The sequence below is a fragment of the Dipodomys spectabilis genome, unplaced genomic scaffold, assembly GCF_019054845.1.
Source record: "Dipodomys spectabilis isolate Male_0828 unplaced genomic scaffold, ASM1905484v1 ptg000066l, whole genome shotgun sequence".
Taxonomy (NCBI): Eukaryota; Metazoa; Chordata; class Mammalia; order Rodentia; family Heteromyidae; genus Dipodomys; species Dipodomys spectabilis.
In genome coordinates, this window is record NW_024870743.1 from 12,035,683 (window position 1) to 12,059,383 (window position 23,701).

Sequence of the window (23,701 nt, forward strand, 5' to 3'; positions counted from 1 at the left end):
AGCCGCTCCGTGGCATCCGGCGCGCTGAGGAGCACTTCCTGTGCCGCTGCCCCGCCCCCTTCCCTATTCCCTGGGCCTCCGTGAGTCTTTGTGCGCCTGCGCGGGCGATGGGTCCGCCCACTCCAAGCGGGATCTTATACCCGGAGGCTAGGCTTTGAGAGCGGGCTGGTGGAGTCACGTGATCTGATCAGTATCGCCGTTGGCCGCTCGACCGTGCAAATTAACGCGTTTTGCGGGGAGGGCGTGGAGATCTCTCGGGAGCAGTTTGGGCGTTGAGAAGTCTGTTTATTCTGCGTAGGGGTTGGTAAAATGGTTAAACTGTTGCTGAGGCCCTGAGGCTGCTGTAATTGTTGCGGGCGCATAGCTCCCCTGCTGGGCGGTGTGGCACCCCCCCCACCCCCTCCCCCACCCCCTCCCCCGCCCGATGTCCACTTCTCCTTCTGCCTCAGTTGTTTTCTCATTCTCCCTGGTCTGTTTTCAATGTGTGATTGATGCAGAGCCTCAGAATCCGAAGCATAGGGCAGTAGCCCACGTACAGCCACCCCCTTGGGAGTCTTTGAGCTCAAAGCCTTTTTCATCGCTGCAGCTGCAGGTGCTGATGTGTATCATCAGGGTGCACTTTACACAAAGGAAAGGTGTAGTACCCCCCGTGGGGTCTTCCCCCTTTCAAATCTTCATATCCTGTGACCTGAACCTATTGTTGGTCACCCAGCATCTTCGAGAGTTGACTATTCCCAGTGCCTTTTCTAGTAAATCTAAATTCCACCTAAAAACCACAGTTCCTTCATCCTAAAAGGATCTTTTATGATGACATAAGCCTTTCACTCCTTCTTGTACATTAGTTCTCATTTATTCCTTCTATCCCAGTATTTCTCTACTATATTAATATAGAATCAAATAAATTGGGGAAATACCGCTGTCGTTCTATGCCATGTCTTTTCCAAATTTGAAAGTTAACAATTGTTGTTTTGTATAATAAGCTGATTTAGTGTATTTCTTTAAGGTTATTTTAGGTTTACATCTGTAAATTATATTTGCTTCTCAGGAACTTATTTATGTCAATGTTAGCCTCTCATTTTGTCTAAATCTAGATAATTTTACTCCATCTGCTGCAATAATTTTATCTTACTCCATCTGCAAACATACTTCATTATAGCCTACTAGTGGTATTATCTAAAATAATAGGTTTCACTGTGACATTTTCATTCATGTGTATAAGATATTGATGATCTCCATCCCTCCATTTCCTCCTCTCACCTCCCCCATTCCATTTGATCCCTCTCCTTTTTAACAATTCTATTACTTTCATGTCTTCCTCCTTCCCCTAGATTACACATTGAGAGAAAATATATAATGCTTGTCTTTCTGAGTCTGGATTATTTCACTTAACATGATAATCTTCAACTCTACCCATTTTCCTAAAACTGATATAGTTCTTTTTTATTTAGTTTTTATTATTATAAAGGTGTTGTACAAAGGGGGTCACAATAACATAAGTCAAGTAATGAGGACATTTCTTTTTGGAGAATGTCACCCCTTCCCTGGCTCTCCAGCAGTTTTTCCCTCCCATCTCACCCACAAGTTGTATAGTTTCAACATAGTGCCTAGTGAGTACTACTGCTGCATTTGTTCATCCTTTGTCCCTCCATTTGGTTCTTTATGATCACATAATACCCCATCATATGTAGATAGATAGGACATTTTCTTTGCTCATTCATTCACTGACAAACACCAGGCTGATTTCTTAACTTGGTATTGTAAATAATGCCACAGTAAACATAGGTATACAGGTATTAGTGGTTACTGTTATTCCAGTAGCACAGTTGGATCACATTATAAATCCATTTTACCAGTGTGTGTGTGTGTGTGTGTGTGTGTGTGTGCGCGCGCGCGCGCGCGCGCGTGCCCGCGCAGTATTTTATTTATTTATTGCTCAAGGTTAGCATTCTACAACTTGAGCCAAAGTTCTACTTCCAGCATTTTGGTGGTTAATTGGAGGTAAAAGTCTCAAGAACTTTCCTTCCCTGGACCGGTTTCATATTATGATCCTTAGATCTCATCATCTTGAGTAGCTAGGATTACAGGCATGAAATAGTTGCATCTGGCTTAATTAATATTTTTTTAACCTCAAGAATATTAGATTTAAGCTGGCACTGGCTCATGCCTGTAATCCTAGCTATGTAGGAGGCTGAGACCTGAGGATTGCAGCTTGAAGCCAGCCAGGGTAGAAAAATCTGTGAGATTCTTATCTCCAAATAACCACCCCTAAACCAAAAGTGGAGTTCTGGCTAAAAGTGGTAGAGTGCTAGCCTTGAGCAAAATTGCTCAGGGATAGCACCAAGCCATGTATACAAGTCTCATGATCAGCAAGAAAAAAGTATCTGAGATTTAAATATAGTAAAAGTATCAACATTCTATCCTTTGACACAAAACTGATACCCTCAAAATAATTACTAATTTAGTTCAACATAACTATATTCAGTAGACAAAATTAACACAAATCATCAAAAAAGGACATAACAATAATAAAGAGAATAAATTTTATTGTATTAAAAAATTCAAACCAAAATAAAGAATTTAGTAAAGAATCTGAGCATTAGGTTTCCTACTAACATTAAATAAGACAATCTTAGATTTTATTACTTGTTATGTCAATTTTACATAAACTTATTAATTGATCCCAAAGCAAAATAATAAAGTAAATTTAGGGTTGTGTTTTCCTTTTTTGGCCTTGGTAAAAAGTTTAATATCCTATTTACAATTAATGTTTATTTGTTGTAAATTTATAAGGCCAGAATGAATTTAGGTTGGTATTCAATGTTCACTAATAGTACTTTGTGTTAATAGTTTTTTTAATATATTGCAATCCCTTGATCATAGATTCAATAATGCTCAGTAAAATTATGCACAATACAAGTGTTAAATTGTGAACAGTTCTAAATTATATATCACAATTTAATCATATAAGCCTTTTATATGTAACTTTTGTATACTTTGTAACTTTATATATAACTCTGTAAAAGTTATACTCATAAGATTTTTACATATTATAAATATTATCAAGAGAAAATAGATCTGATGTTCCCATTACCCACATGACTATCTTTACTCATCTAATAATTAATAGTTAAATGGCTCAATTAGTAGCTAATAAAACATTAAACATTTTATTCTACTTCCTAGCAACCATTTCACAGTCATAGCATAGACAAACTAAAGTGTGCTTTTAATAAAGTTCTGCACACTTATTTCCTTAGAAAATAATATTGCTTCTCCAGAAAAGCCTCATACTATTTATCCAGTAATACCAAGGCATAATAATGGCAAATTACTGGGAGGAACATTTGAAGAAACAAGTGAACAAAAGGATAAGAACTAAACACATAAATTCTCCACATTTCCATATGAAAAAATCTGAGTATTTTTAACGATGTACTTGTCCATATTCATTTACTTGCAACTTCTCCAGAATGTCATCGAGTGGTTTCTTGTTAAGGCCAGTACTATTCATTTGTATGCATTAGACACAAACACTCTTTCAAACACTTCAACAGTAGAGAAAACAATGTAAAGAAGAGCAAAACTATTTTCTCACCAAGTCTAATCTAAAATTCAGATATTCTTTGGAGAGCATGATAAAATGAGACTACAGCAGTAGTCTTCAAATCTTTTTGCTCATACAAAATTTAATTAGAAAGTCATCTCTTAGTGGTGTGGGTGTGGAAACAATATTCATAAAGTCTTGACAGAGTTGCTGAGTTGACCCTGTGTTTGTATCTTCATAGATTCAGGAAGAATGCTTTACTTGCATAGTTAGGAGAATGGAAACACTGATGTGAAACATGGGGAAAGTAGTGTCCTAAGCAAAAGAATGATTTGGAAATTCATTCCTTTAAGATTATACCCTCCTTGAAAGCCTGCGTACTTGTCAGTTATACCTACCACAGTCTGATTTCTATTCCCTCTGAGTTTTATAAAAATAGAGATGATAACTTGAGCTATAAAGACAAAAGTACTTTTTCTATGTTAATCCTTTAACCAAATAACTTATTTTTAAGGTTTCTGAGACAGTATCATTCTGCAGTCTGTTTTGTGAGCATTCATGTGGAACCACGTGCTTCCAAGATACCACACCCTGATTTGTTCTGTACTTGCACAGATTCTGAGCTCAGAGGCCATAGTAAGGAAGTATCATATCATCACTCTGTTATACAGGAATTCTGTTATTGCTATGGGAAAATCCTAGGAAAGAAATAGTTACATAGCTCTTACCTGTAAACATCACATGTGCATAGATGATGTACAAAACCATTATAAAGGAATTTTATACCTGACTTATGTAACTATAATACCCTGTACCACCTTTATAATAACAATAAAAATAAAGATGCAATGAATACATAACAGCACCTATTAAATGATAAACCTCTTGTACAAGAATAATTTAAAATATTTTTTTGCCAGTCCTGGGGCTTTAATTCAGAACCTGGGCATTGTCCCTGAGCTTCTTTTGCTCAAGGCTAGCTCTCTACCACCTGAGCCACAGCCCCACTTCTGGTTTTTTCTGTGTATGTGGTACTGAGGAATCGAACCCAGGGCTTCTTCATGCATGCTAGGCAAGCACTCTACCACTGAGCCACCTTCCCAGCCCTTAAAATATTTTTAAAATTAAAGCTTATAAGTCTTGCAAATAATATTAATACATGCAACTAAACAATTTTAAAAATAAAAAAAATCAAAAGGAACTCTAGTATTTTTCAAAGCACTATTACTGCTTATCCTAAACCAACCAATAAGGTACTTACCTATACAATGTCCAAAAATGTTTGGTACCATTGTGGTATCTAGATTGGCTTTAATAAGAAGCAGAATATCTTCCAAAAAGGATATGTTTGGTGTTCAGTCTTTGAAGATAGGAGCTAACTTTTTCCTGGAATGCCACGGTGGCTTCACAGCCACAAGAATCTTCCGTGGAAATGAGACTCCGTGCTTCTTCAACAGCTGGAGACAATGACATTATACAAATTGTTATAGCAACCTAGAAATTACAACAAATCAGTAGCTGGGCACATAGGTCAATGATAGGGCACTTGCTTGCTATATGAAGGCTCTGTGCTCAAACCTATTACATGGAATTAGAAAAAAAAATAGGAAATCTGCGGTTCAACTCAACATTTCCATTTTCAAGACTTACCTAAAGGTATCTTTAGGAGGTAAAATAATACAAAAACAAAAAGATAAAGGCAATCTTTTGGAATGTTAATGTCACTAAATTGTACTAAGAAACATTGGGGAAATGCTTATAATTGTCAAAACTGGGTGATGCTCATATGAAAGTCCATTATGTGGTTCAATATAGTTTTGTGATTATAAGAAATTATTCATGACATTAAGGAAACTTTTTTAAACGATGGTGAGAGGGTCAGGCATGGTGTTTCATACCTGTAATCCTAGCCCAGGACAAAGTGAGACCTTATTTGAAAAATACCTACAGTAAAAGGGCTGGGAGTGTGGCTTAAGTGGTAGAAGATATGCCTAGCAAGCACAATACCATGACAATAATGTCCTCACTGGAGTCCCCCTTCTACCCTTCATGTTCTCCAGCCTCTTCATAGAGACTTCAAACATACAGACATCATGTTGCGTCGCAGCCTTAAATCTTTCCATGGCTTTCCATCACCCTTGAGATGAAATAAGAACTCCTCTCCCTGTGACCCGGATGTTCAGCTTGATTGAGCACCTGCTTAACTCTCCAAGCCATACTTCCTAGGCCACACTTATTCTAAGTCACGCTCATCCCAAGGCACACTTCCTTTTCCCTGGCCAGTCACATTCCCATCATTTCCAGTCCTCCAGCCACACTCAGAGCTTCCCTTCCTTCTTCCGCTAGGGCTCCAGTCTCAACCTAACCACAGCTTCTCCCCAACTCCCACGTGTCACTTCCCAGCCAGCAGTCCTTTCTCCGAAACCCTCCTCTGCCCCTGTGCTTTCCTAGCATTGCTCCCATTGGATTGATGCATTTGTTTTCATCTGCAAACATGGTGAGGGATGTTAACTGGAGCCAGGAATAGAGAATGTGCCTAGAATATCAAATAGCTACTGTGGCTAGACTGCAAGACTTGGAAAAGAAGGAGTGAATATAGTAGAAAAGAAGTAGTGTCGTCATTGTTTTGCACCAGTTCTGGAGCTTGAACTTAGGGCTTTGAGCTCTGTCTTGGCCTTTTTGCTCATGGCTGGTGCTCAACCACCTGAGCCACAGCTTCACTTCTAGTCTTTTGTGGTTGGTTAATTGGAAATAAGTGTCTCACAGACTGTCCTGCCTGGGCTGGCTTCAAACTGTGATCCTGAGATCTCAGCCTCTTGAGTAGCTAGGATTACAGACATAAGCCATCAGCGCTTGACTTAGAAAAGAAGTTTTAAAAGACAAGCTCAAGTAGAACAGTATTACTAGGGGCCAGATGGGGCCAGGTGAGTGGGGAATGAGCACTTAATGTTTCATGAGGGCGTAGTTTTAGCTTAGGATAATGGAAATATTTTGGAGATGAACAATACTGAATGCCACTGAACTGAACATTTTAAAATTATGAGAATAGAGTGCTAGCCTTGAGCTGAAGAGCTGAGGGACAGCGCCCAGACCCAGAGTTCAGGCCCCACGACCGGACCAAAAAATAAATAAAATAAAATAAAATAAAATAAAATTATGAGAATAGTAAATTTCATATTCTGTATATTTTACTGTGATTTTTTTAAACCATATTTAGATAGAGACATTAATTGGCAAGAAAAGAGAAAGGATGGGATCCAAGTACAGAAGGTAGCTGTCTGGCAGAAAGTAATTTTTTTTTTTAATTTTGTAGACAGCTGGAACTACTGGAAGGATGCGAATGGCATACCATGTAAATAGCAGCTTATTCCTTAAAAAAAATGAAGGCACTTAAAGGGTCAGTCTTTACCTGAACATGTCGTCTTATCTTCATTCAGGATGTAGCCAGGGAAACAGTCACAGTGGTAGGATGCAACCCCATCACTCACACAAATGTGTTGGCAGCCATGAGTACCCAGAACGCATTTGTTATCCACTGACAAGGAGCCATGCAGGAAAGAAAATAAATTAAACAGTAAACAAACAGCCAGGAGCTGGTGACTCGTGCCTGTAATCCTAGCTACACAGGAGTCTGAAAACTGAGCACTGCAGTTCAAAATCAGGCAGAGCAGGAAAATCTGTGAGACTCTGATCTCTAATTAGCCACCAACAAAATCTGGAAATAGAGCTGTGACTCAAGTGGCAGAGCCCTAGCCATGAGAAAAAAAAAATCTCAAGAACAATGTGCCCAGGCCCTGAGTTTGAGCCCCAAGACTAAGCACATTAAAAAAAAAAATACATATGTAACTTTACCACCATTCTGTTCTTCTTCTCCATGCCTCTTTGCTGTCCAGTGCTTTGCATACTATGCCAGTGATTATAAGCAGATGTAACTATTAGATTCAAACCCTGGCTCTGTGACCTGAGCAAGTTTTTCAGTCTGTGCTTCAGTTTCCTTCTAAGGTTGTTGTGAGGGTTGAAAGCATCACGATATGTACAAAATACTAGAATTAAGCATTGTTATATGAGGCCCACAGGAGGCACTGAGGAATATGGCTACAGGTATCTGGAAGTACTGCCTAGAGTGGTCTGCCTTATGAAAACTTGATGTTTAATTTTTCAAGTAAACGCCTCTGTTTTAGCCCATCTGAGATGCAGATCGGGTTTTGTTCCATTTTCTCAGTTCCTCTATGTCCTGGGATTGTTAGAAGCAGCTACAGGGATGGAACCAACGGTGAATGAGTCCTCTCCACTCTAGCTGCCCAGCAAAAACCAGTGCCAGAGCCAGGAGCCAGTGGCTCATGCCTGTAATCCTAGCTACTCAGGAAGCTGAGATCTGAGGATCACAGTTCAAAGCCAGCCCGGGCCGGAAAGTCCATGAAACTCTTTTTTTTTTTTTTTTTTGGGGGGGGGGTCCAGTCGTGGGCCCTGAACTCTGGGCCTGGGCACTGTCCCTCAGCTCAAGGCTAGGGCTCTACCACTTGAGCCACAGCGCCACTTCCGGCTTTTTTCTTTTTGCTTATGTGGTGCTGAGGAATTGAACCCAGGTCCTCATGCATGCAAGGCAAGCACTCTACCACTGAGCCACCTTCCCAGTCCCTCCATGAAACTCTTATCTCCAATAAACCTCCAGAAACCCGGAAGTGGCTCTGTAGCTCAAGTGGTAGAACACTAGCCTTGAGCTGAAGAACTGAAGGACAGTGCTCAGGCCCAGAGTTCAAGCCCCACGACCAACAAAAACAAACAAACAAAAAAACAGTGCCAGCTAGTCCCCTGTCCAGCCTGTGTGTGTGTGTGTGTGTATATGTGTGTGTGTGTATGTATGTGTGTGTGCGCGCGCACACGTGCTTACATTGTTTAATGAAGCTTTAGGAACAAAATAGGTACTCAATATTTTTGTGGTGACTTCTTTTTGTGTTTGTGACAGGGTCTCATGCTATAATCCAGGCTGGCTTCTAACTCCTCTGTAGCACAAATGCACCTTGATCTTATAATCCTCCTACCTCAGCCTCCCTAACTGCTAAGATTATGCACCACCATATTCAGCCTGACTTTATTCTTTTAAAGAGGGGAACTGGCCATATGTAATTTCTCTACATCTGTATTTACTCCTCTCCTCTCCTCTTTGCTCCTCCCTTCCTCTCTTCTTCTCTTCAAGCTTCATACTTGCTTAGCTTGTTTGCTCAGCCGGTACTCTACCACTTGAGCTACATTTCCAGCTGGACTTTTTGCTAGTTATTTTGGAGATGGAATTGCTCAACTTTTTCTGTTCATAATGGCTTCTACAATAGGCAGATCTGCAATGGATCTGCAATCCTCCAGATCTCCACTACCTTAATAGCTAGGATTACAGGTCTGAAACACCGCTGCCCAGTTTTCTTCATCTTCCTTGGTGAGATCCTCGAAATAGAGTTCCATAAGGGAAAAGAAAAGACATGTGAAATCTAGATAGTACTAAATATGTCAAAACTAAACACCACCTCAAGAGCCATGAATTTCTCTCCTTTTGTAGTGTTTTGACTTGTATAAATGCCACTCTGTTCTGCCAGTGAGTTTAAATTAAATTAATGAGGATTTGCAGTCCCGGCAAGGGATCATTAGGCAAGGCATAAGGCTCAGGCTGACTGAAGATTGATCAGCTAGAAACTGTCAAGGAATGTCCTGCTTCAGACTTACTGGAAGTTGTGTCTGGGTCTAATTCAGGCATTTACAAAGTCTCCTTTACTGAAACCATCAAGTTTTAAGATTAACACTACAGAGAAGTTCCAGGCTACATTTTAACTGGAAAAAAGATCAGTTCAGCCTATCACACCAAATAGTTACTGTCCAACAGACTTCCTCTCCTATTTGCTGAAAAATATCCCCAGTGTGTAGGGCTATAAAATTTTCCTGGATAAGGTCTCTACATTTAATTAGCTTTTTTTATACCCCCACCACCACTCCCTACCCATTTCCTAGTAATTTTCTGAAGTGATCTGTGTTTGGAAAACCCAATGAGCTCATCTCCTTCTGAGCAATGCATGCCTTAGTATGTAAGGATGGCAGAATGTTTGAATGTTAAGTTACCTGGAAAAAAAACCCCAAAACCCTCTTTCCTGGCAAGTTGCAAGTTGGTGTCACTGACCTAGAAAGAGTCAAGTTTAAAGGAGTGTTCTGGAGTAGCCCTTTACCTGAACAGGTTTTCTTATCTGCATTCAGGCTGTAGCCTTCAAAGCACTCACAATGATAGGCCCCAGCTCCATCGTTCACACAAATGTGCTGACAGCCAAGTGTACCCAATGCACATTTGTCTTGAGCTGCCAAACAAAAGTCCAGGAGAAAAGAAATAAAAAGTAAAAGGTCTTTTTATTATAGATAGAAACATTCTTAGAAATGTCCTTATTTGCAGCTAGAAATATAGAAAAGGAAAAACCTACTGGAGGCTAGTCAAAGCTAGCCTAACTAGAAGTGGACTGAGTTAAGCAAAATTCCTGCATGCACAACCTTCTTCAATTTCATTTCAAAATCATCAACAGCTGGGCACCAGTGGCTCACACCTATAATCCTAGCTACTCAGGAGGCTGAGGTCTGAGAATCGCGGTTCAAAGCCAGTCCAGGCAGGAAAGTCTGTGAGACTCTTATCTCCAATTAACCACTAGAATACCAGAAGTAGCACTATGGCTCAAGTGGTAGAGCACTTGCCTTGAACTGAAGAGCTCAGGGACAGCTCTCAGGCCAAGAGTTCAAGCCCCATGACCACCACCAACAACAACAACAAAAAAATCAACATAGGGTTTTTATAATGTAAGTAGGTCATAAATAAATTCCTTTTAGGTTTGCTGTACTTAGAGAGATAACAGCAGTGATGTGGTTAATTACACTAGGCTTGGCAAAGCACAGAATTTGAGCATGCAGAACGTGTAGGTCAAACCTCTCCTGTTTTACAAATGGAGAAAATGAGCCTGGAGGAGACCAATGGATACAGGGCAGCATCTGAACTAAAGGCTCAAATTGTCACTCAATGCCCTTCCCACTGTACTAATATATTCAACTGTACTAATATGTTGCAAAACTGTCTTCATTTGAAATTTTTGAACTTTTTATTTTGAGACAATTTCAGGTTTGTAAAAAAGCTTGCAAAAAAGAGAATTTATAACAACAAATATTACTTTAGCATGATTATGAAAAACATGGATACAATATGATTTACAAATCTATACACCTAATTCAAATTTCACTGATATTTCACAAATGTCCTTTTTCCTGGTCCAGGATTGGACTTGCTTTAAGCTAGTCTTCTCACATGCAGGCCATGTGCTCAATCCTTGTATTTAGTGTGTGTGTAAAACTTGTGCGGTCCTAAAACTTGAACTCAAGGCCTCAGTGCTGTCCCTGAGCTTTTTTGCTCGAGGCTGCCACTTTACCACTTCAGCTACAGCTCCACTTCCAGTTTTTTTGATGATTAATTGGAGATGAGAGTCTCATAGATTTTCCTGCCCAGGCTGGCCTTGAACCTCAATCCTTACATTTCAGCTTTCTGAGTAGCTAGGATTACAGGCATGAGCCTGTAAGAAATAATAACAACTCCGCCGGGCGCTAGTGGCTCACACTTGTAATCCTAGCTACTCAGGAGGCTGAGATCTAAGGATTGTGGTTCAAAGCCAGCCCAGGAAAGAAAGTCGGTGAGACTCTTACCTACAATAAACTACTAGAAAACCAGAAATGGCACTGTGGCTCAAGTGGTAGAGCACTAGTCTTGAGCCAAAGAGCTGAGAAACAGCGCCCAGGCCCAGAGTTCAAGCCTCACAACCAACAAAAAAAAAAAGTACTGTAAAATTATTTTTTAATAAAAATTTTTCTCTATTTGTGTTTTGTCTGAGCTTCCTCATGATCCCAGCACTAGCTATCGCTCAGCCATGCTATCATGTCCTCAGTGAGGCACGTAGCCATACACGATGTCACTTTCGTGGTAGGATTTGATCTTTTTGATCCCTTGGATAAGGTACTATCTACCTGGTTCTCCTTATCTTTGTAAACAATAAGTCCTTTGTGGGGGGGGTGGGTAATTGCTACTAAATTACCACATTGTCTGAGCATTTGGAAGGACCAGGAAGGCTGAGAGGAAAGGAGCCAACACACATTGACACATTCATGTGATTATTCATAACTGTTCAAACGAAACTTAGAAATGGGAAAACACAATCAAAAACAAAACAAAAATACATTTTAAAAAAGGAAAGAAAGAGAGAGAGAAAGAAAGAAAGAAGGAAAGAAAGAAAGAAATAGAAAGAGAGAGAGAGAGAGGGAGGGTGGAAGGGAGGGAGGAAGGAAGGACTCAAGTTTGGCAAGGGAGAAAAACAGACCACATTCCCAGCCCATGTGGCCTGTCTTTCCAACACTGGGTGGGTAGGTAAGTAGGTGGGTGGGTAGGTAGGCAGACAAGCCCACTCACCTGAACATGTTTTCCTGTCAGCATTCAGGGTATAACCTTCATGGCACTCGCAGTGGTAAGAGCCGCTTCTCTCATTCACACAGATATGTTCACACCCGTGAGTGCTAAGGGCACACTTATCAATAGCTATCAAAAGATGAATAGGAAAAATATGAGCACATGGAAAATAGATGATAAATCATTGCAGGCCACATTTCTTACACACACACACACACACACACACACACACAGCTGATGAAGGGAGCAGATCACAGTGGAGGGCAGGGATTGTCTGGGATTGTTTCCTTCACTCACAGACTCGCCGAATGTGTGTACATCTTTTCCCTTCTTTGCATCTCAGTTTTATTTTATATAATGTGGGTAGGTTGCGTTAAATAATCTCTTTTTTTTTGCCAGTCCTAGAACTTGAACTCAGGGCCTGGGCACTGTCCCTGAGCTTCTTTTTTGCTCAAGGCTAGCACTCTACCACTTGAGCCACAGTGCCATTTCTGGCTTTTTCTGTTTACATGGTACTGAGAAATCAAACCCAGGGCTTCATGCATGCTAGGCAAGCAAGCACTCTACCACCAAGCCACATTCCCAGCCCGTATTAAATAATCTTTATGTTTTCATTCTTTCGGAAACTCTTTTCTAGGGTAAAAATATAGAAAGCTGGTGCTAGAGGCATATGGCTCAGTTGGTAGAGTGCTACCCAATGAGCAAAAGTGAAGTGTCAAGTGTTGAGTCTGAGTCTCAGCCTCAGTCAGCCCCCTACCGCCCCCCCAAAAAAAGAAAAGAAAACCTAATTCCCATTCTTGGTTGACTCTGTGTGAGAATTCATGAGCCACGAGCAAGGACCTCCCTAATTGTCCCTCTACTTTGAAGGTCCATGTGGATGTACGTTCACAGAGAACAGGTGATGCTTATATCTCATTAAATAAAACTCAGGAAAGATGCCAACTCCTCAAGAGGATGAAGACTCTCAGATGCTCTTCACCTCCTCTCCCACTAACACTCTTCCTTTCTTACTTAAGGCTCATGCTAGGCTAAGGTATTATCTCACTTTGCTCCCATGTTCCTTCCATGGAAAATTGTTAATGAACAATCAATCAGAAAAAGGCATTTAGATTAAAAAGAGACTGAGTGAAATCATAAGGCCAGCCCCACCCCTGGAGAGAAGGCCCCCAAATAATTCCAAGTGAGCCACAGTCCCCTGTGTAGGCCCCACCTGAACAGGTTTTCCTATCCACGTTCAGGGTGTATCCCTGGCTACACTCGCAGTGGTGCTTTCCATCCCCATCGCTGATGCACACGTGCTGGCACTGGTGTGTACCAAGCACGCACGGGTCCACAGCTGTGCAAAGGAAGGGTACAGGAAGAGGCATTAACACATTTGAAAGTTGACATACTTTCTCCCATTCAGAAAGACATTGCTCTCCGACTCCCTTCTGACTCTTATTATTCACTATAGAAAATAGCTATTTGTCTGCGCCCTGGTGACGTACACCTGTAATCCTAGCTCAGGAGTTGTAATCTTGTAATCTTAGCCTCAGGAGGCTGAGATCTGAGATTAAAAACCAGGCTGGCAGGGAAGTCTGTGAGACTCTTATCTTTAATTAACCACCAGAAGTGGAGCTGTAGTTCTAAGTGGAAGAGTGCTAGCCTTGAGCAAAAAGGCTCAGGGACAATGTCCAAACCATGAGTTCAAATCCTATGATCAACAACAAAAAGAAATTAGCTATTTGTTTTCTGCCTCTGGTTTATTAGGATTTCTAGTACTTGTATACAGGAAATGTCACTACAAGTATAGATCTTTCTGTAAATTTTCTCAAAGGAAATAGTGAATTTTGGATTTGGAGTAGCTGAAGCCAACCTCTTCCATTGGTCAGGCCACTTGATGTTTATTTAGCTTATTCACATATCCACAAAAAAAAATTTTTTTTGCTGACAAAATAATGGCATTTGCAGGGAAATGGATGGAGCTAGAAGGAATCATGTTGAGCGAGGTAAGCCAAGAACGAAGAGACAAACGGTACATGGTCTCCCTGATAAGTGGATGCTAAATCCAAAATGTTAGGTGATATGCCAAAACTAACAGGACTTAAGAAACAAAGAACTCCCACTCATCTGGTTGAACCACTACTAAATATCCCCATGCTGCTGATCACATATATGGTATATAACATGTGAACACCATTATATATTACAGACTGTGATAGACAATTTGCTCCAGGAAAGTTAGAATGAACTTGTGACTTTAAATGAGCATCATTATTCCACAATACTGTGTATTTCCGGAAATTATGTAATCACTTAATCACAATAAAAAAAAAAAGAACCTCGGGGAAGGGAGGGAGGGAGGGGATGGTAGGGGGAAAACAATGGAGGGGGTAACAATGTTCAAGAGGAAGTGTACTCATTACCTCACTCATATAACTGTAACCCTCTGTATAGTATCTTTACAATAAAAAAAAAAAATTTTTTTTTTTGCTTCCTAACCATGAGAAATGGGAGATGAGTAATGTAGAATACACTGTCTCAAGTGCTGTGAGTGAGTGAGTCAGTGAGCGTGATCCCACTGCAGCCAGAACAGGGTAGGGTTGCCAAGGTTTCTATATTTTGGGCCTGAGTAGAATTTACATGCAGCACGCATATTTCAGCCTGGAGCTCACTCACACTTGAGCTGTGTTCCCTATTTTGAATATGCAAATAATGAAAGGCAATTCAGGTAACATGCTTTTGCATATGCACCATGGGTTCTTGAGCACAGGAATCTGTGTATGCAACTTGGGGTGCTAATATCTACAAGGACAGTGACCTTGCATGCTAAATATAAACAGGTAAAAAGGACAAATAAGAGGCTCAGTCAGGGAAGGAGAGGAAGAGAGTTCTTCTGATTAAAATAGAATATATTCATATCTGAACCATCATGGTGAAAACCCTTGATACAATGCATACACATAAAAAAGAAAAAAGAATAATATGAAATTAAAACAGGTTCTGGTAGGGGTGGATATCATCGAGTGAAGGGAGGACAAAGAGAAGATAAATGAGGGTGAATGTGGCCAATGGAGGTTTGTAGCATTGCGAAAATAGATTTAGAAACCTTGAAATTGATTTAGAAGTGAGGAGAGGTAAGGGAGACCGATGGAAGAGGTAAACTGAATTGAGATATATTATGGATACCTATGGAAATATCACAATCGTATGCTATCAAAGATTTTAAAAGGCAAACACAGTCATAATATTCCATGTACGTATGTAAAAAATGGAACTCTAGGTTACTTTGGGAGAAATGGGGAGAACAATGGACTGACTTTAGTCAAAATGCCTTATACTCATAAACTGACCAGTTGAATTGAAACTTCATACAACCACATAAATTTAAATATATATATATATATATATATATATATATATATATATGAAAGAAAGGAAACAAGGGAGGAAGGGAGGGTTGGAGGCAGGGAGGTAGGGAGGAAAGAGTAAGGGAGGGAGAAAGAGAAACCAAGCAAGAAAAAAGGAGGGAGGGAGGGTAGGTGGAAGAAGGAAGGAAGGAAGGAAGGAAGGAAGGAAGGAAGGAAGGAAGGAAGGAAGGAAAAAGGAAGGAAGGAAGGAAGGAAAGAAAGAAAGAAAGAAAAGAAAGAGGAAGGAAGGAAGGAAGGAAGAAGGAAGGAAGGAAGGAAAGAAGGAAGGAAGAAAAGAAGGAAGGAAAAAAAGAAAAGAAAGAAAGATGTGATTACATCAGCTAAACTGTGTCTCCATCTTTTGATCCCAGGAACCACTTATATCTGACTGGACTTTTTATTTCCAAGTGATGTGTTTTCAAAGAAGAATCAATGAATTCAGTCATCTCTCAGACACCAAGGAGGCCTGTTAGAGGAGGCTGGGCACTGGGGTGGCGGGTATCCCAGCCTCCATTGCCCTTGGCAACAAGACAATACTAACATTTTCCCAAGAAGGCCCTTTTCATGGAATGATCATTCCAACCTGTTGGCTCCAACAAGCTGCCCCTCAGTCTTTCCTCCATAGAGAAGGCATTTTCCCCCAGACAGGGAGGTCTTTTGTATAAAGAGGTAGCGATTTGCCACCCACCACTTGTTATTTCGTGGTATTCAAGCCCAGCCCTAGGTGCTACCCTTAACACCCAACTTTGCCACAGACCCGAGTCCTGATGGAACTTCTCTCACCCACAAGCTTGAGGGCTTTTTCTAGGAGAAAGAAAGTCACTTTCTCTTTTGGAGCCCAATAAATTCCTGGTAGATTCCACCAAAGCCAAAGCCATTATAGGTAGGCCCCGTGTCCTGGGACAGGAAAGGTTAGAGGATTCGAGCCAGGTCTGGCTGAGATGAGGCCACTCTTGGCAGACAAATTTCTGTCTCCCATTTCCCCACCAACTGGTGATTTCTGGGTTCACATTCATTTAGATATAAAGTCTCCTTGAATTTAAGTTGTAGTTATTGGCTCCCTGGCTTGTCTCGCCCTTAACCTAGAATGTTACTTAAGGGTTGGGACTACTTTTCTGTGTCATTAGTGATCCGTAAATGCATGTGGAATAAACAGCTGTGAAATGTGCTATGCAAGAAAAAGCTATTGCTGGGGTTTGGTGGCTCGTGCCTGTAATCCTAACAACTCAGGAGGATTACAGTTCAAAATTAGCTAGAGCAGAAAAAGGTATCTATGTTTAGAAATTCATCTAAAGCCCACTTTTGTCCCTACTTGTTTAGATATTCCCTAATGGGCTTCAAAAGGTAACCTTCAAATGACAAAAAAGAAATCAAATCATAATTCTACAAATCATAATTCTAATACTAGACAAAAATTTAACCCTAGCACAAGATAGATTTGTACTGCCAGATCTCCTTAATTTCATGCTAAAAAACTGTAGTGAAATTAGCATGTTTGCATTTAAATTCCATCTTAAAGAAGGAACAGTGTAGAAGAGTAACAAGGGTTGGTTGCTTTTTCATCTGCTTCTGTATCTCACAACTGAACCCAAACTCAATCTTCCCAGTCCCTAATTCAATTCTATAAAGAATTGAGAAACAGTCTAATCCAAAATTGAGTATTCCCTAGGCTAAAGACACCATGAATTGGGCCTGCCTGCCACCGCCTTCTATAGAACAAATAGAGTCCTGTTAGGTCTAGAGATGGTAAAGCTAAATACATAGAGAGCTATATATAGAAAGAGATAGATATAGATATAGATAGATATAGATCTGAGGAATGTGTGGTGTGGGATAGAAGACAAGAGAGATGTCTTCAATTTGAGTGTTTGGGAGTTACTTTTATTCTTTCTCTCTTTTTATTCCCCCTGACTCCCATCAAGGACACGCAGGATTATTTATCTTGGGTATTTCCTGGCCTTCACATTTCTAATGAAAACATGAAGATTTTTATGAGCAAACCAAGTTATATACAGTGCACCTTTATATTTCCAAACCCATGCCGTGGGCTTCAGTTGGTTTTTAAAAAACAAACAAACAAAAGACACCAAAAAAAAAAAAAAAAGCACTGCATGTATTTAAATCTGCCCTAAGACTTCTACCCAAAACAAAACAACACAAAAAGAACGAATCTCCTTTTCTGGACACCCAAGGTCTGAACTAGAGCGCGCTTTCTAGTCGGAAGGAGAGCGCCACCAACTCACCACAGAAGGTCTCCTGGAATCTGGAGGACAGCTTCTCGATGACCCCGTAGGTCTCCACGTAGAAGACATGCTCATCCAGAGGCTCGCTGGCCATCATCCTGAGGGACTCCAGGTCTGCCCGGTCCACGCCCACGGCGTAGAGCTCGATGCCCGCGGCCCGCGCCCGGGCCGCCACCTCGTTCACTTGGTCCTGGGGCCTCCCGTCGGTCACGATGATGGCCACTTTGGGGATGTTGGAGCCGGGTCCCCGAGCTCCTGCTGCCACGGTGAACGCTTCGTCCATCGCCGTCTGGATGGCCAGCCCGGACATGGTGCCTGTGGATAGCGGGCGGACCCGCGCCACGGCCTGTTTCAGGGACCGCTTATCGGAGTAGGTCTGCAGCTGAAACTCGATTTTCACCGTGCTGGCGTAGTTCACCACGGCCACCCGCGTGTCGGACGCGCCGATGTCCAGGGTGTCGATGATCCGGGACACGAAGGTTTTCACTTTGGTGAACTCCAGGGGCCGGACGCTACGAGAACTATCGATGATAAACACCAAGTCCAGAGGCCTGGTCTTGCAAACCCCTGCCGAGGAAGATGTGGGGGGCACACGATCAGACCTCACCTGGAAAGGGCAGGTGATCTTTACTCCCAGGGAACGAACCCTGGGATCCAGGAGACCGGGCAGAATGCAGGTTACTATTTCTAATGCTCCTTCTGCCTGTTTTCTTACCCAAACTCAAACCCTCCCTTGCGGGTGTTAAAAACACCAAAGCCAGAAAAGTGCTGGTGACTCAGGCCTGTCATCCTAGCTATTCAGGAGCCTTGAGATCTGAGGATCTCAGTGTGAAGCCAATGGGAGCAGGAAAGTCCCTAAGACTCTTACCTCCAATTAATCACCAAAAAGCTGGAAGTGGAGCTGTGGCTCAAGTGGTAGAGTGCTGGCCTTGAGCAAAAAGAGCTCAGGGATAGTGCCCAGGCCCTGAGTTCAAGCCCCAGGATAGGTACAAGATAAAATAAAACAAACAAGCAAACAAAGAAAAACACCAAAAGCCTTCAGTTTCCTATAGTGAGGATTCACATGCATGCAGCTTGCCCAAATACCTCACCTTCATGTTGGCTGAGCACAAAAATTTGCCTAGAGCCCTGTCCTGAGGCTTGATGTTTTACTTCCAAGGTCTTCACAAACTGCAAGACTGAATGGCTCCCAGTCTTTTCTTCTTGGCTTCTTTCTACCTTGGCTCTCCGAGGCAAGGAGGGGTGGGGAGTGGGTAAAAATTTAATGTGACATGTGTCTATTGCACCTCTAACCTTGAGGGCATCTCTTGTTTTAAGGAGCAGACTCTGACCTGTGTGTCTGGCCTGCTGCCCTATCCAATTCTCTTAGCCAGCTCTCTCTCTCTTTCACTCATTCACCAGTTTCTGAGGGAATAGCTGTACAGCCCCTCCCTCGGGCCCCCATCTCCCCCCTCCCCCCAAGGCACCTACATCTTTTCTGCATAGAAGAATCTGGCACCACACTGCAGCAACACATTACGTTTTAGTTTCTTTAGTTTCTTTCTCAGCCTTTCCTGTTTCCTTCCACCTGACTTACACAACCCCTGTCTCAGTCACCAAAATCCCTCCTACAAGTCAAGGCTAGATGCAAAAGAAGCCAGTTATCATACTTCATTTTAAGGCCATTCCCCCTTTCTGACCAACATATGTACGTATCACACACATGTACACACACACATACACACACACACACATATCATAGGCATGGTCCTACCTAACTAGAAAAGGAGTCCTAAGGAGATGTCCATATGAACTCTTAATGAAAGAACAGACATTGATACTATTTGAAGCAGGAGATTTTCACAGTAAACAGGGAGAAGGCAGATTAAAAAAAACAACCAAATTCTTAGGCTAAGCTATTTATGAAAGAAAAAGTCTTGTCTGGAATCAGGTTTATACCACTTATGGTTGTCTTTCAAAAGCTGAACTGTATCCTCTTGGTTTTATTCCACTGCCCTGGAGAACACCTTAGGATATCACCTTAGCCAGCACAAATGGCTCTAGTCTATTATCCTAGCTGCTCCAGAGACAGATTGGGAGGATCATGATTCCAGGCTAGTGCAAGCAGAAAACCTCACAAGACCCCTTCTCAACTTAGAGCTGGGCTTGATGACACGATCCTGCTGTGCCAGCTATGATGGGAAGCCTAAAATAGGGAGATCAAGCAAGGCCCAGTCACCTGCCCCCCCCACCCTCCCCACAGAATTCAAGATCCTATCTCAAAAACAATGTTTTAAAAAAATAGGCTGAGGTATGGCTTAAAGGTAGAAGCACTTGCCTAGCAAGCTCAAGTTCAAATCCTAGTAGTACTACAAAAGAAGAAGAAGAAGAAGAAAGAGGAGGGAGAGGAAGAGGAGGAGGAAGATAAGAAGGAAGAGGAGGAGGAAGAAGAGGAGGAGGAAGAAGAGGAGAAAGGGAGAGAGGGAGGGAGGGGAGGAGGAAGAGGGAGGTCTCAGTTTCAATGTCACTATAGTGATCTCAGATGCCAATTTTCAAAAGCACCCTGTGAGGGAGAAAGTGAACAGGTTGTTTTCATTCCCATCTAACAGCAGATATACCTAGTGTTCAGGAAGGAGAAAGAACTAAAAAGTGATTAGATGTGGTCACACTCCAGGCTTCTTGACTTCTAAAGCCTTGGGCTTTTCTGAAGCATCATGCTGCCCTTTGTGAAGCAACATTTTCCACCACAAAAATCAACATTATCTCATGTGTCCATAAAAGTCCTAAGGGATGACTTTGAGCCACTAGCCTGCAATATGCCATATATCATCTATTTAGTTAAGTCAAAAAGAATTACAAATCTCTCTTTTTTTAAAACAACTCCAGAATGTCAGGGAATCCCTTAAGATTCCTGGGGATTAGAAACAAGGAAGATCTAGTGTAGAAAGTCTTGTCCAGATGTGAGTCTAAATATATTTTTTCATGTTTAGAGTAAAAAGAAAAACCAGTGGCTCACGCCTGTAATGCTAACTACTCAGGAGGCTGAGATCTGAGGATTTCAGTTTGAAGCCAGCCTGGGCAGGAAAATCTATAAGACTCTTATCTCCAATTAATTTCCAAAACGCTGGAAGTAGAGCTGCTAGGGCTAAACACTAGACCTGAGCAACGAAGCTCAGGGCAGTGTCCAGGCCCTGAGTCCAAGCCCAGTACCATCACAGATACACACACACAAAAGGAAAAATAGAAACATGGGAGTTTTTTGGGAGGGGGAAGAGCAACAAAGGGAGGAACACACAAGAGGAGGGAGGAAGAGTGAGCAAATATAGTCATTATATTCATTGTACACTATGTAAAAATGAAACTAGGTGACGAGGGTAGGGATGAGAGGAAGAGAAATGGAAGTGGTTAGGATGCATTATACTCAACCCCATGTACAGAGTGGTAACCTCTTTTTGTAACTACTTAATTAAAAAATAAAAAAGAACAAAACAACAGGGTGATAGGAATCTGTAACCGACTATGCTTTTGCTGACACCCAAATGGCAGCCTTACAAATCATAGCTCTATGTCCTTGCTAAATGTGCTGTGATTCCTTACACTGAAACTGAGCTAGCCAGCTTCCTTCCTTCTCTACTCCGCTTTTCACACTGAATCCTATTCAGGTGGACAAGGGGACAGGATCTGTGGTTGGCAAAATAATGTCCCCCTCTCGTCCCCCACAAAGATGTCCCAACCTAACCACAGTAATGTGCGCATATGCTACTTTGTGAGAAAGAAGTAACTTGACCGTTAAAAACCTTAAGGTGGGGACATAATTCTGGATGATCTGAGTGGATCCAATGTAATTATAAAAACCCAAGGGGAAAAGGGCAACAGAAAAGGGTCAAATGTTAAGCTGTGCTGGGTGCTGGTGTTGTTTTAAGCTACTAAATTCATGGTCATTTGTTATAGCAGCAATAGGGGTAAGGCCCAGGATGCTAGGCAATTCTGTGACCATCTGGTGCCTTGAACCCCTTCAGCAAAGGGCACTAATAGTGTTTCAGATCTCACTACCAAATAGCAGCCATTGGCTCTCAAGAAAAACTGAAAAGGTTTTTCTTGTTGTTGTTTTGCTAGTACTGGGGTTTGAACTCAGAGCCTAGCCCTCACTTGGCTTGCTTGTTCATGGCTGGTGCTCTGTCACTTAAGCCACATCTCTAAGCCCTGTTTTTTGCTAGTTTAGAGATGGAGTCTCTCAGACTTTTCTACCCAGCTTGGATTCAAACCTGGACCCTCCAGAAGTCAGCCTTTGGGGGTAGCTAGGATTTCAGGCTCAAGCGACCTGGCACCCAGCCAACTGCCAATTTTTAGTCTTGCTAGAAATAAAAGCCTGAAGAACACTCAACAATTAAAAACAAAAATGGGAAATGTAGAGCATGTAGATGGTGTTTATTAAGGAATTACTACTCCAGATCAGGTGTGGGTGTCAGGTAGCAAAGAACAGGTACAGCTTAGAAGAAACATGGTCTCCCCTACAGAATCTCAACTCCATCTCCCGGTCCCCTCCTTAAGAAAGGTGGGTGAGGACTGGAGGTAAGTCCAGTTCTGGGGGAAAAGCAGGCTGCCCTCTCTCCCCCACTATTTCTAACTAAGAACATCGTACATCTTACTAGCTACCAGCTTAACCCCTGTGAACCCTGACCCTGCCTGCTTTCATGGCATGCATTCACTATTTCCAGATTTACCATTTCAAATACTGGGGTGTGACAGCAAAGAGTCCCTTGAGGTCTATAGATTCAGGAAAGTGCAGGAGAAAAGAAACAATGGAAACCAACCAGACAAAGTTGATGGTCAGATGAGAATAGGTGCCACACAGAGAAAATGGTTTTGTTCAACTTTTCTCGAGCAAGACCCAGGCTAAACTTTGGGAAAGGAAGATAAAATTGCATAAGCCCTATGCATGGTAAGCTGGTGTGGTGGAAATCTTGCTTAAGGTTTCCTGGAGTTTATTCTGGGCGGAGACACTGATTTGCTGGGTGCCTTGACTTTGGTAAACCTGGGGCTTTTTGCAAACTCCAAGGTATCTTAGGTCTTGGGAGATCTAAGTAAGCATGGGTTGGGGTGTATGGGGCCCAGTCAGCTAAGCAGAACCCCCAGAAGAGGGGTTCTGATACAGGGTGGTTACAGGCCAGGTCCCAGCCATCCAGAAGGCAGCTGGGGTTTCCTTCACGCTTCCTACTGACTTTCTCCTCTGCCAGGTCCTGGGTTCTAAGGCCGCCTCGGGAACCAAGGAGGAGAGGAGAAAGCCTTGCACACGCTGACAGCGGGCTGTGGAAAGGACTACAAGTGAGGTCTCTGAAAAGGTGTGCTTCGCTGAACCACGAGAAGAGGACCAGGGCAGGGCCGAGAGGCATTCGGAGTGGGGTCGGCCCAAGTCATGGACCAAGGCGGGGGAGGGGGGAGACCCAAATGCTAGCCCGGACATCTCAGTGGGCATCTCCCTGTCTTTCTCTGAACCCCACTTTCCACCGGGGGGGGAGGCAGGGCGGGGAGGAGATTCTTTCTGCAGAACCACATCCGAGATGTAGAACGTCTGATGGATGTCAGAGGCTCCCCAGCCGCCCCGGTACAGCCTCGCCACCCATCTTCTTCATGCTCTGGGCCCCCTGCCCGACCTTACCTGGCCCTTGGGTGGCCCCGGCATGGGGTGCGCTGGTGGGAGCAGGGCTGCGCCCGGGACTGCCGCCGGGGCCTCGGATCTCCGGCCTCCGGATGCGGATGCCCGGGCGGTCCAAAGGGCCGGGGGCAGCCGGAGGCGGCAGCAACAGCAGCAGCAGCGACCAGAGCAGCGGGAGTCCCCGGAGGCAGCACACGGGGGTCAGGCGCGACATGGCGGGCGCGGGGGGCTGGCGGGGACCTGTCCGCTGCGTGGCGATCTGGACCCACTAGGTCAGTCCCGGACCTGAGCCGGCCGAGGTGGCCCATTTAAAGGTCCCGCGTCGCCGGCCCCGCCCCTCTCTGGCCAGCAGCCCCGGGCCCGCCCCAGGCCAACGCCGAGCCCCAGTCCGCACATTCCAGCGGCCCGGCGGCACGTCTGGGG

General features: G+C 42.8%; 1 protein-coding gene across 1 annotated transcript; it reads right to left on the reverse strand.

Moving 5' to 3' along the window:
- Positions 1–2,595: 2,595 nt before the first annotated feature.
- On the reverse strand, positions 2,596–23,492 carry Matn3 (matrilin 3). The gene is made up of 8 exons (XM_042680779.1): positions 23,282–23,492; positions 17,644–18,210; positions 13,222–13,347; positions 12,015–12,140; positions 9,754–9,879; positions 6,954–7,079; positions 4,891–5,001; positions 2,596–3,480 (listed from the first exon to the last, which is right to left on the reverse strand). The coding sequence occupies exons 1-8, from the start codon at positions 23,490–23,492 to the stop codon at positions 3,425–3,427; spliced, it is 1,449 nt and encodes a 482-aa protein (XP_042536713.1). The 3' UTR covers positions 2,596–3,424.
- Positions 23,493–23,701: the final 209 nt, after the last annotated feature.

Bases quoted from the DNA above. Each gene is read 5' to 3' on its own strand.
- Matn3 (XM_042680779.1), bottom strand. From the start codon at position 23,492: ATGTCGCGCCTGACCCCCGTGTGCTGCCTCCGGGGACTCCCGCTGCTC. The intron at 13,348-17,643 runs GTGAGTTGGTGG...TCCTTTGCACAG, and splicing joins ATTCCAGGAGACCTTCTGTG to CTGTGGACCCGTGCGTGCTT. The intron at 9,880-12,014 runs GTGAGTGGGCTT...TTTGTTTGGCAG, and splicing joins TGACAGGAAAACATGTTCAG to CTCAAGACAAATGTGCATTG.